The sequence below is a fragment of the Aptenodytes patagonicus genome, chromosome 13 (genome assembly GCF_965638725.1).
Source record: "Aptenodytes patagonicus chromosome 13, bAptPat1.pri.cur, whole genome shotgun sequence".
Classification (NCBI taxonomy): Eukaryota; Metazoa; Chordata; class Aves; order Sphenisciformes; family Spheniscidae; genus Aptenodytes; species Aptenodytes patagonicus.
In genome coordinates, this window is record NC_134961.1 from 12138974 (window position 1) to 12157780 (window position 18807).

Sequence of the window (18807 nt, forward strand, 5' to 3'; positions counted from 1 at the left end):
CTGGCAGTGCCACAGCCTCTCTTTCTAGAGAAGAGCACCCTGCTGCAGTCAGAAGTTATGTTGTCTGTGAACTAATACCAGCTGTGCTGCCACTGTAGCCCTTGGAGGTCACATGTGTCCCTATAAGCAAAACCTTCACTAATTAAAATAGGGCTCTTACTGTTTGTTATTACTAGGGCCTTCAGAAGGAACAGAGGGTCCAGTAGCATAGCGGTAGCGCACACAGCACTTGCAACACTTTCCTCAAAGACACCTGATGTGCTTACACAAGCACAGCCCTAAACCATGTCTTTTTTTATCATAAGGATTCTGGCAAATATTTATACTTAATTTGTAGCTAGGATTACTAACTCCTCTTTCAGACTACATGTTATTAGACACATTAGTCACATACTTAATAATCCAGCCACAAGTTGAGGATTGCAAAAGGAAAAGCAGTTTTATTTAGTTTTCAACAGGTGCCACTAAACATGGAAAACAAGTTGGGTTTTCATGTTTTGCAATGCACATGCTCATAAAAGATTAAGTTTAAATTACATGCAAGAGACTAAATTTCTTCACACTTTACAAAACAGGTCTGAAGCAAATAAAATGATTGTACATAACATTTACATTAGAAAGAGTATGCTAACAGTTGTAGCTTCCATAAGCACATCCACGTTCATCCCCTTAGCCAAAAGCTGCCCCACAATTTGGGCATCTTCTCTGCCTCAGTGCAAGACAGAACAGAATCCCAATTGGAAAGAATACAATGGCACACAAAACACCAAGACAGGTGAAGGTGTCCTCCAACACGCCAACCCTGTAAAAATGGAAAACAGACTCAGTCAAAGACACCCACCAAGTTTGCCCCAAAGTTACCACTTTGTGATCTGGCAGTCACTAAAAACCACAACATTTTATATATCAAGATAAAGTAAAGAGGGTTTGGGGTTTTGGTTGTTTTTTTTTTTTTTCTTTAAAAGGCCTTTATTTTCATAGCTTGCAGCAGAAGGTTTTGAATTAGACCACTTAAAGAAAAACAGGAAAGTTGCAGGTGATCAGACTGTAGATAAGAAATCTAAAAGGTTTAATTCAAACTAGCAGTTTAGTTCCAGACAGCAACCATTTCTCTATCACTGCAATCCAGGACTGGTACTTAGAACAAAACATAGCCACCACACCTCTGAGCAGTTGTATCAACTCCAAATATTGGTTAATGCAAGTACACTGAAGAACACACACAGGTGTAGCACCTGCTTTACAGCAGGAACAAGTCACAGCACTCCCAATTCAGACAGCTTTAACATGAAAGCCTGTGCCTCTGCTGGGGATCAAGTTTTTCTGTATAGGTGAGGATACAGTTTTCTAGAACTAAACCCTACTGTCACTAAAGTTAACTCTCATAAAAATGAAGAGAAGCCTGCTTTTAAAGTAATTTACTGACTCTTCTGGAATGATACTGTGCTAAAGATTTAACCGTACCAGTGGTGTTATACTGGTTGTTGCACACCAAAGAACTCCATTTCTCAGCTTTTTAGGTCTTTTACAACAGGCAGCAGTCACACTTGTGTCATGTGCTTTGTCTACCTAGTTTCCACAATTATCCTGGGGTGAACCCTCTCAGTTCATTCAACCTCAAGTCTCCCACAGTGTACGTACACTAGAGCTCTTTCAGAAAATAATCATCCTTGTTTTCTGAATGTTTGATCTGGTGATTTGGTGCTTTTCCTCAGCTTCTTCCTAAGTGAAAGATTTGAATGGGCAGAGAGTTGTGTAACACTGGTTAAGGGCTTCTGGTGAAACATCCAGCTCATGCTTTCACTAAGCAAGTTAAAACCATTGCAGACAGCAAGATGCAAATAGGTTTGTTTCAGTCTGTTACTCCAAATTAATGCACAACTTGGCCATGTCTGGTTCCTGCAGTTGCCAGCACATTCTCTCAGATGTCCTGGCATATCTTTCTTCAGAGAGCACAAGTCAATATAATTAACACGCAAAGGGCTAGGTGCGCTGGGCATGTAGGGCTCTGACCAATTCAGCAGGGTAAGAAGGACTGACTGACTTAAAAAAAAATTATAACTGTAGATTTACAGTGAAAGAGTACTTCAAATGTCAGCACTTTGTTGTGGAAGGTGCCAATTAAGTAAGCGTGTAGAGGACTATGCTAACTAGTCACATTCAGACTTCCTAAGTTACCAGAACAGCTCAGAGGTGCAGCACTACTGTCATAAGCCATTTAACATGTTTATTTCTGGTAGCTAGAAAAGTCCAAAGGCCAAACACACATCACTATTAAAATAACCCTCAGTAGGTGTTCCCAGTTTCTACTTCCAAAAACTGATGTCCCTTCAGAACTGTAGGAGAACCTACTATTGATGTCATTTGGCTCCAGCTGAGTCCCAACTGAATGGGGACCACCCTACATGAGAAATTCTGTTTCAGCACAGTTCTGTGACAGCAGAAATTTACCTGAATTTCAGTCCCTGACTTCTTTCTCAAGTGCTGTATCTAAACATCCCCCAAAATGAAGACAGACAGTAAAGCCTGAGTATTCAGACTTAAGAAATTTGAGCAGCTATACTAAATAGTCAAAATTTAGAGTTTAACAAAAGACTTTAACAAGATGCATCCTCTTAGATTCCCTGGTACAGTGAAAGTCAACAGAAACAGAGCTAAGTGACCTTGAAATACATGCTACAAGCAAGATGCCAAGGCCAACAAGTTGTTGTTTCCCTACAGAGCAGTCACGGACAACCTATTGCACACGTAAAGAGTGAAGGAAGATGCAGACTCGGAAACCATTTCCTTACTGCAATTGGCTAAAACGTTACAACTTAATTAAACTTAAGAACCATTCCCCTTCCCCTCAACCATCGTAAGAAGCCAAAGGCTTTTCAAGGTGTTATTGATACTCTGCTGCTTACGCAACTTCATGTTCAGCTTAAGCTTTCAACATCAGTCCCCTCCTTTTGAGGAACTTACTTTATTTCTGTTTACAGAGTTCTTGTGATAGAAGTTGACTTTATATTTGGTATAAAGGTATTGTCAGGGTACAGTTGATCCCAGCAGTAGTTTTATAGTTTCATATCCTCAAATAACACTCCTTTAAGGCAAGAAGTTAAAAGATGTAGACTAATGCTCAAATCACCACACAGATTCTAGTCTCAGCACACAAGTGTCCCAAAGCTCAGACTTTTGTAGCCTGTGCTGTTCATTGTGACTACTCCTACAAACTCAGCATAACATCACCCCTCTGTTCCTTGTAAGTCAGGCATGCGTACTACCAGAGCTCCATCTATCAGTGCAAGCACTTTATTTTGCCACAACAGTGTAAGAAAGATGATTACTCTTGAACACTGACATCTGGGTGTCCAGAGAGATAGGAACAATGAGAGATCAGCTCTGCAGAAGTGTTCTGCTTTTATGACAAACTCTCCAGGACTTCAGCTCCTACCATTTTTCCCAGAGCTGGAACACATTTTGTAGAGCTAGTTTCAGTGGTGTAGGTACCACCATAGATTTCTTTACATCTTCTCCAAAAGGATATGACAGTCCCCACCAGTGAGACCTAAACAAACAGACTGCCATACCAGACAGTTGGTCCAGCTTACCTACTGGGGTTTTGTATTTGATTCAAATTACTGATTCTTGCCACAGTGAGTTGCTGACTTACAGAATGTATGGACTTAACACACAGAATCCCATTTTCATTTCTGGTATTTCTACTACAAGTTTTAATACTGACCATTGACTACAGACACACTCAGCAGCAGCAAGAGCAAGTTTCTTGGAAATAGCACTACTGATTGTCTTCGTGATGCAGTTTACCAGAGCTCTCTTCTGTAGCTCAGGTTTGGCAGCGCCTCCATCTGTCCAGCTGATACTGCATCAGTCCCACAAGAAACGCTTGAACACAGTTTTGTGTGCCATCAACTAGCCTTTACACTTACGCCGGCTTGACAACAAGTATGTCCAGTGGTTTACGAGGGTCAGAGAGAAAGGCGTCACGTACCCCCCACCTGGCATGCAACCCATTTCTACCTCTACAGTGAAAGTGCTGACAAATTACACTATATGCCAGCAGACAAGAAGGAGCCAGGCCGTTTCTGCTGCAAAGCAGGAACTCACCCTTGTCTTGGCACATTAGTCACTGACTCACAGCGCTTGCCCTGCATCACCTCAGCAAACAGCACTCAGAGAAACTACAGGCACTAGATCTGCTCAGCTTGGTTAATATTTCTTTTTAGCCTGTGTCTAGTGTTCTGCTACAAAGAACTTTAGCCCAGGATTCCCATCAGCCCATGGGAGCGGTGCCTGCTTCCCTTCCCCTCTCACCACAGAGCATTCCCCAGCAAAGTGAAATACCAACGGGGAAACAGTCAGAGGGGGTAGTACTGCCGGCGAAAGAAATCTGGAAGGAGTTACTGAAAAACTATGAACACAACTGCAGTCACCGTCACTACTAGACAAAAAGGCAAATATCATACAGGGGCGTCATCATGAAGTAAACATTTACATCAGGAAGTAAACTTTTCCCATATACTCTGGATTATTAATGCTTCATTACAGCTTTGGTCCTCATTTGAGGGGGGAAAAGAGAGAGAGAAAGAAGAAAAAAAAAAAAAAAGACGTGGATTAATGAGAGAGTGTCAAAAGGAATGAAAAATAGTAAAGAAAATGCAGCTCCCATCAACTTACCCTTGCTACCCAACTTTCAAGTCCTAATCCCAAACCAGTTGTTATATCATTAGCCTGTGCCAGAAAACATAAAAATCTGCTTGCTAGGTCAAGTTCAGAGCATACAAACCAGGCAGAAATGCTTTTATTAGACTGATTTTTAAAGCAGAGTTGAAGAGCCTCCTATTAACACGTGCTTCCACAGATTCCCAACTAGCTGTCCCACCTGAGCATGTTATTGTGTATGAGGGGGGGTTACGGAGCATGGCTTAAGGCTAACAGGAAAGCTTTAGCATAATTTCTTTGCTGTACAACCTCTTTGCCTAGGTCATATCTGGACACTGAAACTGTAAAATCACATTGCAAGTGACCCTCAAAATTACACTGCAGTTAAAGAATGGAGTCAGTAAACAAGGTGCTCATACCATCAACTTCATTCACCAGGGAAAAGATGTGCTACTAGAAGTGCCATCTCCTGGGAAGAATCTGCTAATAGGACTGAAATGCAAAGCGATTTGAAACTGTTTAGATAGCCAGACTGGTTACAGATACAGCAATAGAAAGGACACTAGCATTCAACCAAAAATGGCAAGCCTGGATGCAGAAGTTGATTATGGCAATTTGTACTTATGGAAATGCATGAAATGCTGAGCACCCTCCGACCAGATAAAAATCAGCAGTAGAAGCTCAGGAGGCAAGGCCTTTCCTTTTCCCCCCTCCACAGGTTAACCCAGTAGCATACTGCATGTACCGAGAGGCTCAGACACAATCTGTATGTTTTGTGTAATTAAAGATTTAGGCAGTTTTCAGTACTACAGAACCATCCAAGAAAGGCAAAGTCCCTTTTCCAGGCATTTCAATGACACCAAAAATAACATTACTTTGGAAAATGCATACTAAGTGCAGTACACAGCACATTAAGGCTATTGTATTTCCTGCCTCGTTTTGCTATTACACTAACGCCATCCTTTTCATTCACACACATTGAGCATTCCCTTCCTGCAGGCATTCAACTCTCGCTTTGTTAGTGTTTTTAAATCTTCTCCTTGTCTCTTAATAATTTCATATTCAGTTCCTGCCCCAAAGTCAACCTTTCTGACAAGTAAGCCAGTGTGTTCAGTTAAGAGTATAAGCAGCCTAATTTTGATCTGACCTTAAAGAAAAAACACACTAATTAAACATTAGAGAGGGATCAATCAGGGTACTTCTGGTCAGCCCCGAGTAGCTGCAAACACAAGCATAGATGACTGCTGTCTAACCCATTACAATCAACCCTCTTAATCAGCTTGCAAGGCCCAAGTCTATTGGTCAACAGATGTCCCTGACACTTTAAATAAAATTTATTTTAAACTCCCTTCCCCCTAAACAGAGTTATTCAGGAAGTGTTTTGTGGTAATGCAAAATGCCAAGGGGGGGAAAAAAAAAAAAAAAGAAAAAATCGCCATCCATATTCAACACCAGACCTAGGGAAAGGGACCAGCGAGGGACGAAGCAAGCCACAGGAAGCACTGCTGGGTCAGCGACAGAGGAAGACCAGGGACCGTACAGCCAAGCAGCAGACCAAGTCAGCTACAAGCGACACCCATTTAGAAAGCTTAGCAGAACGGTATCTGCGTGACCTCCACCACAACATACCTGTTATTTCAGAGCCAGTCCCTATCACATCTCTAACAGTGTGATTACTACTACAGCATTAGCTACACAAACACTTTTTGGCTTGTCTTGGTTTGTGTCACCACCTAATTTTAGATGAGCACTTATCCAATCACTGCTGAGCCAGTTACTAAATTTAGAAAGAGAAAAAAACCCACTTTTTATAACAGAGAATGAGTATTTTAGGTTTTGCTTGTATATTTTACCTGGGCTGCAGAGTAATTAGAGACTCCATATTCAAACTGTAGATTCAGTAATGTAACCAAACATAAATTTTGTTCTACAGCATAAACCACATAAAAGCTCAGTCTAACTGCACCACTCCCAATCTAAAAATAAAGTGGAAAGGTTTATTTATACTGCAAGCAGCGTCTTGGATTTAAGCTGTAACTGCAGCTGCCAGCTCCATAAAGTAAGGTCAATTATTCCCACTGACAAGTGTTTAAAACCAAATTACTTTTCAGACAACCCCTTTCTTGAACTAAGTCTTAAAACATTACTATCTTAAGTCAAATGCTCAGGATCAGAGGGCCAATAGTGAGATCTGCAGACACAGCATCAGTACAATTTAACACATGCATTTTTAGACTTAACACTACATCACAGTATTTAAATGTGTGCTCAAATAAAGTCAAAGGGTCATCCCAGGTAATCAGAGGCAGTTTGGTTGTACAACAAGCTCTGCAAGACCTGAAGAGAAACTGCACTTAAGATGACTGCTGTCTTCTACACAGAGCCCCTCACCAATCAAGCAAGTAGAATTTTCAAATCAATATCCCATCTCTCCTGCCACTGAGGTTGGTTGAGTCTCTAGCTTTAGATTTCAGTGGAAACACCAGACCAGTGACAAGCATGGACTTCAGAAGCTGCACACTAAATCTTTAATTTTGAACACGTGAACAATCATAGATAGCGTTTCTTTATGTCTGTCCTAGCTAATGCAACAACAGCAGTTAGGTTAAGCATGTTTAAATTTCACCTGCAAGCAGCAGAAGAAAGAATTGACAATTACATATGCAACTACTGACTAAGCATGGGATGTTTACAGTTTTAATTTCCATGAAGAGAGGTGCCAGCTCCTCTAGCCTCAGCTTGAAGGCATATTGAATTGTTGTTGATCCGTATTCACAGAAAGGAGCCCAAATCTATACAGAGCCAGTGGCTTGCCCTCCTCAACACAAGCTGTACATATATGTAAGTGCAATTATCCTTAAAAGTCACCCTCAAGTAAAAGACACCACAGTATTTGCAGATTTATCTGAACTTCCTTATGCTTTAGGCCCCACTTCCTATACAGAGGGCTGGCTGCAGAGCCAGAGAAATTCTGGCAATGGGAACAGCCTGCATCTAGCTGCATCTAGCTGTTGTCTTTCTTGAAATGCCTACAAATCACCAGCCTTCTCTAATACAGTAGGACCACTGCTTTAATTCCAGTTCTGAGAACACACTAATTAAGAGACAAGCCTCATGGCTTCACACCAACAGCCTAGCCTCACAAATGAGGCTAAGCATGCCAGTTAGAATTCTCTGTAGATGGTGGACATCTATCCATGATGAACTAGACTGAGATCTGGCGTGTTTTTTCCTCACTCATCTGCATACACAGCCAAATCAGTATCACCTCTGGTTACCAACAAACAGGACCACTTTTCTTCTCTCACCCAGAACAACTCATTGCTACAAGGAAATCCTAATTATCAGAATGCAGACACTAAGACAAATGGTGACACTAATTAAAAAAACCATGCTATCAACTCAGACCCAGTGACAGACTTGGCGTTAGGGACCAGATTATCATTTTTATACGGTCCCATTAGGGAATGAATACATTCCTGCTGTATCTTATTAGTTGCATAAAGTCTCATTTATTAGAAAAATGTTTTGATTATTGTCCACAAATCAGTTCAGACCAGTAGAACACAAATCCTCAGAAAGAGCAAGAGCTATGCTGTTCTCACTTGGGACCCTACCAACAGGCTTACCACCTCCTCTCTTCCGGGCTCGGGTATCAGACTTCCTGCTAGGCAGCTGCGTGCCTCTGCTGTTAGGCTGGGGGAAAAAAAAGTTACAGCTATCCTAGTCAGTAATTCCAAATGGCAGCCTCGTGGCATCTGCTCAAGTCTGCTGTATCAAGGCTTTCTCCTTTGCAGTCACATGCATAAGTCATTGCCGAATTTCATGCCCTAACTGCTCCAGCGACCAAATTACAGCACAGCAGGGATGAACACCCCAGTCTGCCTGAACAGCATACGTTTACAAAAAGCTGCAAACTGCAATATAAGGGAGCTACACTGATTCCCAACACAGGCTGATCATCTCTGTGACAAAAAACAGTGTCAGGAGCTGCTGCACTATTATAGCTATCCCTCTTTACAGCACTTGTGAAAAGGTCTTTCAAAGTTGGCTTCACTCGCAAGATTCAAAAGGATCTCTAGCACGCCAGCCTGCCATTAGAAACCGAAAATCCGCAGGTTTTCCTCAGAATATCAGACATGCTCTCTAAACAGCTAGGTCCTTTTTTTTTTTTCTTTTTAATTCCTTGCATATTTAACCAGTACATATTATGAAATTCTATTAAAAATATTTACATAAGGTTTAAATATAGTTGTTGTGAATAACTATGGAAAACCTATATTCTGAACAGCCTTCTATCAAACCGCACACAGCGTTTGTGATTGAAAGAATTGAAGAAAAAACAAAAGACTGAAATTTTGAAGGACTTTATCACCTAAGTGCAATTTTCCCAGAGTCTATTCTCTCAGGAGAGATGCACTTAATAGAAGAAAACAAAATTTCAACCAAACTTGAGAACTTACTACTTGGTCAAGTCAAAAAAACCCCAAAACAAAACACCAAACACTGTGGCAGGGAGAAGGCTGTAAGAGATCTGAGAATAAATACAGTTTTAATCAAAACTTGCCTCATCCTCCAATCCTGGAAGAAGCTTCAGCGTTGTTATAATTTGGGACCCACTACAATACTTCTCAAGCAGATGTTTTGTAATTGCCAGAAGAGAAAGCTGCCACAACACAGCGGCGTTACGCCCTTTCCCTCACCCCTTCTTCCACACAACTGAATAACTGTTAAATAGGAAAATAAAAACGCAACAGGGCCCATCACAGGCTCTGTCCCAGATTTTGAAAGAACCAGCTTTTGCAAACATCACATCAAGAGCATGTTTTCACAATTTTTAAAAGGATCTTTATTCTGTTAAGTAACAGGAAAGGAAACATTCCTTTGCAGTTTGTTCTACCCAACAATGCAAGATGGAGAAAAAGAAAATGAAAGTGACCACAAGAGAAGCAGACAGACTGCATTCTCCAAGCTAAAAAGATAATTACACGGCTGGATCTCTAAAGTTGGTGGCTGTAATGACTCAATCTGTACTTGGGAACATAAAATAGTTTAAAAGCAAGATTTGGCCAATCCTTAGATGTCAACTGCAAGCAATAAAGCTGACCATATTCTGCAACTCAGTTTAATTCTCTGTACATCAGGGTTGGGAGAAGAACTCACACTAAGACAACAGGACTACAACCACCCAAGACATTTTAATAATGCAAGGAAGGATGGAACATACATTAATATTGAAGTCTGTAATTAGAAAGCAACACTGACCAGTGACGCAAGCAACACTGACCGATGATGAATGAGGATGATCTGACTAATTAATAACTCTTAAGCAAGAGGTACAGCTTGCAAGACAGGAGAGTCATCCCTCAGATGCAGCAATGCTTCAGAGATATAAGAGAAAAAAAAAAAATGCAGTTACATAGTGACCAGGGGCATGCTACCTACTTGTAGAGAGGCTGCTTTTGGGGATACTTTGTACTTTTTATGACTTCATACCATAAGCCAAGCCTAAAGATTGACTGTACTGTAGCTACCTTATTAATCCCAAGATCATTCGTGACTGCAATAAAATAGAATCCTACCCAAATAACAGACCAATACTGCATATTTCTCCTCAACACCACGTATTTTAAGTTGGAAATGGTCTTGATTTCAATTAGCAACATTCATACATGCCATAGTGCAAAAGACTGGTTTGTATTTCTGATGGTAGAAATCCTCTCGATGGGCTTTAGCCTACTCTGTCAGTTACATTATTCCACAGCCACAAGCAAGGCTCTTTCCTCATCGTCTAAAGCAGATGGACTTCTCTAACGATCATGCACAGCATCAAATCAGAAGAGTAACAGGACAACTGACTTGGCAGATAACGAAGGTTTTTTATGTACCATTAATAGCTTGTCATGTTTAGCAATGCCCTTTCAACAACTCTGCTGTTCAGTGTCATATTCAGAGCGTAGCTGCATGTTGCATTCTTCATAAAATAGGTTTCCAGGCCAAGGAAGTAAACTAGAACTATGTTTAAGGTCTTGAGAAGTCCAAGAGGATTATGAGCTCTTTCTCTAAGAGACGTAGCCAGTGTAACCTTCCAAAACACAAACCCTGACCCTTCAGGTTCCCGTGAATATTTCTAATATGCTTCTCACCCAGCCTCCCTGTCCTTTCTCTTGAAGTACCAATTCCTTAACTAGTCAAAAGACAAGCAATCTGAGATTTGTCCCTCCTACCCTGACACTTTGACTCTTCCTCTAAAGACAATTAGGAAAAAATATAGTGATACTGCAAAGACGACTATGACACACCATTACTAGATACAGTTAGTCATCCTTGGGATTCCCTGTTCAAGAGTATTTCAGAAGTGCTGAGAAGAGTCCTACAGTTTAAGCAGTGCAGTATTAGACCTCATAGTAATCTACCTGTCATAGTTCTCCTCACAACTTCTTTTTTTTTCCCCACAGCCTAAAACAAAACCTGAGGATCCAAGAGTAAACAAGGTTTTTGTGGAGGGTATTTTGCTTTAGGAAAGAGTCCACAACGTACAGAGCACTGGGTACCTCCAGCAGAGCAAGTCTGATGACAAGAGAACTATTCAAGTGAGGTCACTTAAAAACACAGCTCATTTTCCCAAATTTGGCTAAAGTTAGATATTATACTTGCAAATGATTGTTTCAAAGGTGTCTCCTAGAGCATCCCAGGATAACTTCCAGAAAAAAAGAAAAAAAAAATTCCTAAGAATAGCAGCAAGAGTCTACCAATCTTAAGTTATTGCAAAGACCACTTCCATAGCAAAATATTTTGAGATTTATTGGGTTTAGGGCCAGAAGGTCTGTATAAACACACTGCCTGCCTTTTACCAAGCAACATGTAACATCTTTCCTGTCTTGGATCTACTGTGGCAGGATCTACCACATCCTCTGAACAGCTCAGTGGTTATATTCCCTCACTGTTTAAAACATACAACTTCTTGATCAATAGCTCTAGCTGGTACAGGTTTTTCATCCTTAACTAGTGGCATTTCAGCAGGCACCCGTTTTTACATAGCACCACAAGATACTTCTTATTTACATCCACCTCTGAAGGCAGGTACTGACTCTCAAACACCAATTCTAACAAAACCAAAAGGCATCTGGGGGACGGCCTCTGCCACTACGACAATCTCTATCACATTCATCACATTGAAACCTGGTATCATTTCAGCTGTTCTAGCAAGTCTGTTTCCTACACGTTTTGAAATGGATAAGCAAGGACTCAGAACTGCAAAATATTAAGTGCCTCCTCACAAGATGCCACAGGGCTAACTCCCATACATTTTAACAGAAGGGGAATGATTCTGCATTTGAGTCAGAGCTGGCCAGACGCACCCATGTCTGAACTGCACCAGCAGCAATCTGGCTGCCCTCACCCATTACTTAATATCCTGGGACGAGGAGAACTGAGAAGTGCAAAGGGACTACAGCTGACTTACAGCACCAATGCGGAAACAGACTGCCTCCTTCCCTTCTTTTATGGCTGTTGATCTCCGAGGGGGAAGTTGTCCTTTTGTTGCAACTCCAACTAATAGCTGACCACATTTTCTGGTTTTCAGCACTTCATCAGATTAACACTTTGAATCAAATCTATTAATCTCCCCATTCTTCTGCAGTAAAAGGACTTTTAAAGTAAGAGATCTTTTGAAGCCTTAAGATACTGATGTTTTCAGCCAATACTGACAATCACCCTGCCTGGTTTTGCACAGTCTGGATGTTGGGAATGGGGACACACACCACAGCAGCAGAAGCCCTTCCACAGGACTGCCAGATAACCAGAAGTGACTATGGTCAAAGATTACGGAAAGTTTCACAATAAAATCAGGCTACTCACTATCACTGGGCACAAACACATCAGAAAGGAGTTCCTGTCATCCTCTCCCCCAAGAACCGACCCTTTACATCTGTGACTGAGCTGCCTTTTCATTAAAAATACCACTTACAGATCTTCCTCCATCACAAAGAACAGATTCATATTGTATTAATTACAGCGGTTGTCACGAGCCCATTAGGACAAGCTCATGCTACATAAATTAAAGGACTCCACTGCTAAATTTTAGTGCTTTTTCAATTAATTAAATTCTAATACACACAGAGAAACTATAGAAAACCAAGGAACTACATAGATACCTGTAATTTAAAAAATAAAACCCAAGACTGAGTTTATTGCTCAGCTAGAGAGCTGTTTTACCTGCAGGCAGGACAGCCACCAACTACTACTACAGAAGTGGTGGTAGCAGGCTGTTGAATAATGGTGTACGTGCTCGAATAGTTTGGCTGTGATGTTGGTGGAGGAACAGCATACCCTAGAATAAGAAAAAAACCTCAGTCACCACACGTAAGGCACAAAGAACAATGATAATAATTAAAAAGTATGGAAGCAGAACATGGAAAAAAATAAATAGAAATGTAGTCTTGACTGAGCACTTTAAGAAGCTCTATCAAAATCAGACTTGGAACACACTACTCAGCACATCTAATAGCAAAGCCACTTCATAAACCCAAGTATCTAGCACAATTTAACCATCTAAAAAGGACACTGAGCTAATAATTAACTTTGAGAATTTGTTTCAACGCTGTTTGAGCACCAGGGAAAAACAGTTTAAACAAACAGTGATCACAGCTTTCACTTCTGGACGTCACACATCAGGTATGTCCCAGTCCAGCGGACAAACTAGTTGAAACAGAATCCATCTTCCTCTGGTTTCCAACTTAACTTCCATATATTAAGTTTATAACTGGAGAGAGAGGTAAAAGTGATAGGATGCAAGTGGAAAGGAAGCAGGTTGCATAGCACAGAAAAAAAAACAACCCACCTTTCAGAAAACCCATGTTGTTAGCTAGTGAATGTGTCATTTTATCAGCTGTAGTTAGAAAACACAAGCCCTTAACAACTGCATTCACATCAAAAATTAAAAAAAAAAAAAAATGCTTTTTAAAGGGATGGTTAAATGTACGCAGTGTAATCATACAGTCAAGGTACGCTTTGCCCAGGTACGATCCACTTTGAGCTTCTCTCCCAGGGCACAGTTCTCAGATTTTCTTGAATCACATTATGCATCTGTAAAGCCCACCAGCCTCACTACTTAAAATTAAACTGAAAATAATCAGTAATATTTGTATTGTAGGAAAATAAGCTCCAAGTAATTAGCAGGAAATCAATCTATGGCCTCAAGATTCAGCCCAATGCTTGATGACTGGGGTCTGTCTGCTGCATTCCGTGTATTTTTTGTAACTTTTGAAGCATTCCCTTAACTCTACAGTCTTTCCTGAAAGGCTACTTCTTTCTTTGATGGAGGTTAGTATTAATTCAGTTAACAAAAGTACCGTATCTACTCACCTGCTTAAGTCTCCCCAAGACTACTGAAGTGTATCAGAAAAAACAAACATTAACCAAAGTACAGTGAAGTACATGCAAAGAAAAGTGCAAGTTTGGGGTCTGTTTTACTGCTGGCACAGCTGTGCCTCTTTGCCATGGCTCTGAGGCAGAAAACCCACGCATCCGAGGGGTGCATGCAAACTCGGTCAGCACTTTGGGGAGGGCAAGACACAAACACGCTGTTACACCTCAGAGGCACCTAGGGAAGGAGGGGAAAGGGAGGCGGCGCTTTTAAACACCTGGGTGCCCCGCACGCCCTCCTCCTTGCGCTGGTCTTAAGCGCGAAAACGGCGACGGTCCAACCGCCTCGCTCCTGACAGGGAAGCCCCACGCAAGAGAGGCGCAAGAGTTTCCCCCGCTCTCCCCGCTTCTGCTGGGCAGCCCCTCTGCGGCGCAGGCCACGGCCCTCCTCCGGAGCCCGCGGCCGGCCTGCGGCCCCCGGGCACCGCCAGCGCCGGGCCCCCTCCAGTCACCGGGGGGCGAGCCTCTCCAGAGCCGTCCCCGTCCCAGCGGAGGGGGGGGGGGGGGGGGGGGCGGGGCACACGCTCCTCCACGCGCCGGGGACCCCTCGCCTCCCCCAGCCCCCCGAGTTGGCGGCCAGCCCTCCCCCGCCGCCTCAGACCCACCTGCGGCAGCCGCGGCGCCCGGGTAGGGGTAGGGCGGGGGCGGCTGGAAGCCGGGCTGCGGGGCGGGGATGGCGCCGTAGTTGCTCTGCCCGTAGTCGTAGCCCGCGCCCTGGGCGGCGGGGCTGTAGGCGGGGGGCCGCTCCTGCAGCAGGGGTTTGTTGTCCATGCTGGGGGGCGGCGGCGCTGCCTGCCCGCGGAGCCGAGCCGAGCCGAGCGGCGAGCGCCGGGAGGGCGAAGAGGAAGCGGCGCCCTCGCCTCGGCGCCCAACTTGGCGGGCGCCGCCCCTCCGCCCCGCCCGGGGGCGCCGGAGCTCAGCGGCGGCGCGAGCGCCCCGGCGGCGGCGCCCCGCGCATTCGGGGCCGGGCGCGAGAGACCGGCGGAGGGGGAGCGGCTGAGCGGCCCCTGGCGCGCGGGCGGCCCCTCCCCGAGCGCCCCGCACCGTGCGGGCGGCCCCGGCTGCTGCGCTCGCGGCCGGTCACAAGACTGCGCCCCACGTGACGCCGCTCCCCAGCGGCGCGGAGCGACTCGCCGAGAGGCGCAGGGAACCCTCGGCCTTAAAGGGGCCGCGCCGCCGCCCGGAGCCGCCGGCGGTACCCCGACAGCCGCCTTTCCTTCCCCCTTCTCCCCCCGATCCTATGACTGCAGCAGGGCTGTGAAGGCGCCGCCCTCGCTGGGAGGGTGCCGGGCTCCTCGTGCTGCCTGGGTATCGAGACGAGAGCAGCCGCCCGCGGGACAGGCTGCCGCACGCCGCCTCGAGTCACCGGGCCTGCAGATTATCTTTTAATTAAGCCGATGACGGAGTTTTAACACGCTCGCCGAGACCCTTTTTAGCATCGCTTTCCTTCAAGCGCGCCTCTCCCGAAACGCAATCCCTGCTGGAAACTGGGGGCCTGAACGGGAGGAGGATGAGACCCGTTGTTGGCTCTGTCCCAGCTAACGTTTCAGCCAGTTGTAGCTGCTACAGCCGGTCTGCTCAAGCCGGGAAGACCCCCAGAACGTTAACAGAAAGAGGGGTGCGGAAGGGTGTCAGTTCGTCACCCGTGATAACACCAAGAGCCGCTTTGCATCGCATAGTAGCCAAAGGACTTCGGCTGAGCTCTGGGAAGATGGAAAGGTTGAGTCGCGGGACTGTGTGTCCGTGTGTGTCTGTGTGCATGTATATATATATATACATATATATATATGCGTGCCTGTGTGTTTGCGTTTACACAGAACCCCCAGTCTGAGGAAAAAGCAAAAATCAGCAGGAAATAGTGCTGTGTTCTGCAGTGACTTCTGCAAACTCTTACATCCCCACTGGGAAGAGCCGTGCTTGAGCGCTAAAGGAAAAAACCAAGAGCTCTGGGGGTGGTGGCACAGAACAGGAATGTTGTAAAAAGACGGAAAGTTTTTGAAAAGAGATGGAGGAAAAAGCAGAAGAAAACCCACGTGGTTCGAAGAAAGACTGAAGTTAAAGAAACACTCAAGGAAGAGGAAGGCAAGGGGGATGCTGCTTTCGCCTGTGCAGCAAACTAAATGAACAAGTTCAACAGCGCTTTCACCAGGCTCAGCTGCTTCTGAAATCCAAGCTCTCAACGGCTGGACAGCTCAGGCCAGATCTCGGTTGAAAGGATCTTAAATGTCTTTTATCACCATTAAAACTCTGGCCTCTTCCCTCCACACCTTCAACCCTTGAGCTGTCTGATTCATCAACTCTTTTGTTTTTGAAACATGCACAGGTTTGTCCTCCAGCACCGGTACCAACACGGCCCCTATCGCCACAGCAAACACCGAGTGACTCCCATGATAGCATCCCTGTGCAGTAGGGAAGGTTTAGCCCCATTTCATAGGAAGGGGGGAAAAAAACATAAAAAAGGAAAGAGATTAAACAATTTGCCGCAAAATCAAACAAATTCTTGAAACAGATAGGGACGCAGATTACACAACCCAAAATCCAAGCCAGTGCCAGCATCACATGATGGTGAGAGGATCCCTGCCCTCCTGCTTTCCATCTCCTCCCTCCGGTTTGCAGTGCCCAACTCATCTGGAAGGGGCACGGCTCATGTTTCGCAGTGAGCTCTGAGGAAAGCTTTTGTTTACTGTAACTGTAGCAGCATAAATATTACATGAGGTTTTTGAAAGAGAAACCTAAAAGCACAAATGCAACACAGTACTTCCTCATTAGGGGAAAGATACTTCCCCAAAATGAATGTCAAGTGACGAGGAAACATCCCCCTTTTAAAGAAGTGAGATTTGGGAAAGCGTGGAAGAGCTGACAGTAGGGAAGCTACCCATGTGAACGACCTCCGACTGCGTTAGGACAATGGCCGCAAAACACTGAAACATGATTTAAAATATCTTGACTATGCTTTGGACAGAGCAGAGTCTTTCGTAATAACAAGAGATTTAAAAACTCGCAAAGTTAATTTCAGAGCGCTCTAGCCTTGCCTAGGTCAGGGATGTGTCCCAGTCACAGGGGTAGACCTCCCCTAACTGCATTTTCAATACAAACCATGGCTTTGTCGTGATATGCTGCAGGTTGTATTTAGACAGCTACAATTATGGGCAAAACCGAGGGAAATCTCCACAGCCGACAAGGGCTAGCAACCTTAACCGAGTGAGACCTGGTTCACTGAAGATAACTCCTTCCTCCTGAGTTGCGCAGTAACCACAAGACTGAAGGACAGAAGTAGGAAAGGATATCTGGGTGTTTCCTTTCTCTTTTGCAGGGCCTCGGAGCTCCATTCAGGGAAGACCCCTCACAGGCCACAGACTGGAAGCGAGGTTCACATTAACGCAGTGCCCTGGGATTATACAGTAAATCCACTGTTCAAATCGATGGCAAAATGAAAATCTATTTACATTTAGCTGTTCGTTTTTGCAAAACCTTTCTCTTGTTAGCTCCTTACAGAATGGAAGTCTCTATTGCAACAACAGCAACTGAACAAAGCAGGGCTCAGCATCGGACACCCAAAGCAAGCGAGAGTTTTCATAAGGCATCGATTCATTCCTGACTTCTACATCAAATTACAGACATAGCAGAGCCAGCATACTCGTTAGGTGGGTACAGACCACAAAAGAGTTACGTGCTGCCAGTGTTATGGAGAGCATTCATTTGGTTTCACATATAAGGTCCCCCTGAAAATAAGCATAAGAAAACTGTACTAGTTGTACATGACTTATGTGAACTCCTTGCATAATCAATCATTCATGCTGCCATCCTGCAGGATTACAGGACTGTGGTTCAAAATCCAAACTGTGAGAAAATCCCAGAAAATGCTCCTTGAATTATTCTGCAATCCAGTTCCCATAGAAAACCACGGAAGTCTTGCTTCCACCTGCTTAAAATGGCAACTGGATTGAATATATGTCAAATGTATCAGTCACAACCGCTACAAATCTTGCAAACTGAATTTCCTAGGATCTAAACAGTAATTACTATATATATAAAAACAATATAAAAACAATAATTAGGATCTAAACAGGTCTTTATAAAAATGTTTTGCTACAATGACCAAATCATCAAAACACTACTAGAGAGCAAAAATTCTGTGTTGAGGTAGGCACCAATCTGTGCAAGGGACCAAACCACAGCAGCATGAGTCAAGTGTCCCTGGGGCTCAGAAGGAAACAACCCAGACAGGATGGCTTTGCCTCACACAGGCATCATTCTAGAGAATTTAATGTGTACATCAACCCTCCGAACCACAACCTTCTGCACATCAAAACCACCCGAACCTACAGGCCACAGAACAAGAGCAAGGCAGAAGTATTCTCTTTAACCAGCAACTAGAAACTCCTCAGGCTGGATTCGCAATGGATCTGACAGTTCCCTTTGAAAAAGGCCTGAAATGAAAGACAGCTGCTTTTCCACCCTCCTTTAACCGTGCCTTTGAGATACACAAAGATCCGAGATACTTCTTGTTTGCAGCTCTCTTTTGTGTTTGGTTATTTGAATAGACAGGCATGGAAGTTCTTGCCTATCTTGTTCGATTTTCTGACTCACTTCAAAATGAACTGGAATGCAGTGGCAAAAACTGAAGATTTATAAGCAAGCACTTTCAAACGGAGGTTATCGTTTTGTAGCAGGGCAAGTACATAGCGACCCACAATAAATGTTAAGCAGCACCTT

General features: G+C 44.0%; 1 protein-coding gene across 2 annotated transcripts; it reads right to left on the minus strand.

Annotated features, from left to right (window-relative positions):
• Positions 1-413: 413 nt before the first annotated feature.
• On the minus strand, positions 414-15001 carry BRI3 (brain protein I3). Of its 2 annotated transcripts, none has more exons than XM_076350664.1 (3): positions 14697-14973; positions 12883-12997; positions 414-802 (listed from the first exon to the last, which is right to left on the minus strand). In XM_076350664.1, the coding sequence occupies exons 1-3, from the start codon at positions 14860-14862 to the stop codon at positions 670-672; spliced, it is 414 nt and encodes a 137-aa protein (XP_076206779.1). In that variant the 5' UTR covers positions 14863-14973; the 3' UTR covers positions 414-669. The 2 variants fall into 2 exon arrangements, with proteins under 2 accessions (XP_076206779.1, XP_076206781.1); XM_076350666.1 differs by lacking the exon at positions 414-802 and adding an exon at positions 9512-10046 and having other exon boundaries at positions 14697-15001.
• Between the last annotated feature and the right edge of the window lie 3806 nt (positions 15002-18807).

Coding starts and splice junctions, on each gene's coding strand:
- BRI3 (XM_076350664.1), bottom strand. CDS start 14,862: ATGGACAACAAACCCCTGCTGCAGGAGCGGCCCCCCGCCTACAGCCCC. Junction 12,998..14,696: donor GGGCGCCGCGGCTGCCGCAG/GTGGGTCTGAGG, acceptor TTCTTATTCTAG/GGTATGCTGTTCCTCCACCA. Junction 803..12,882: donor GGTGGCTGTCCTGCCTGCAG/GTAAAACAGCTC, acceptor CCATTTTTACAG/GGTTGGCGTGTTGGAGGACA.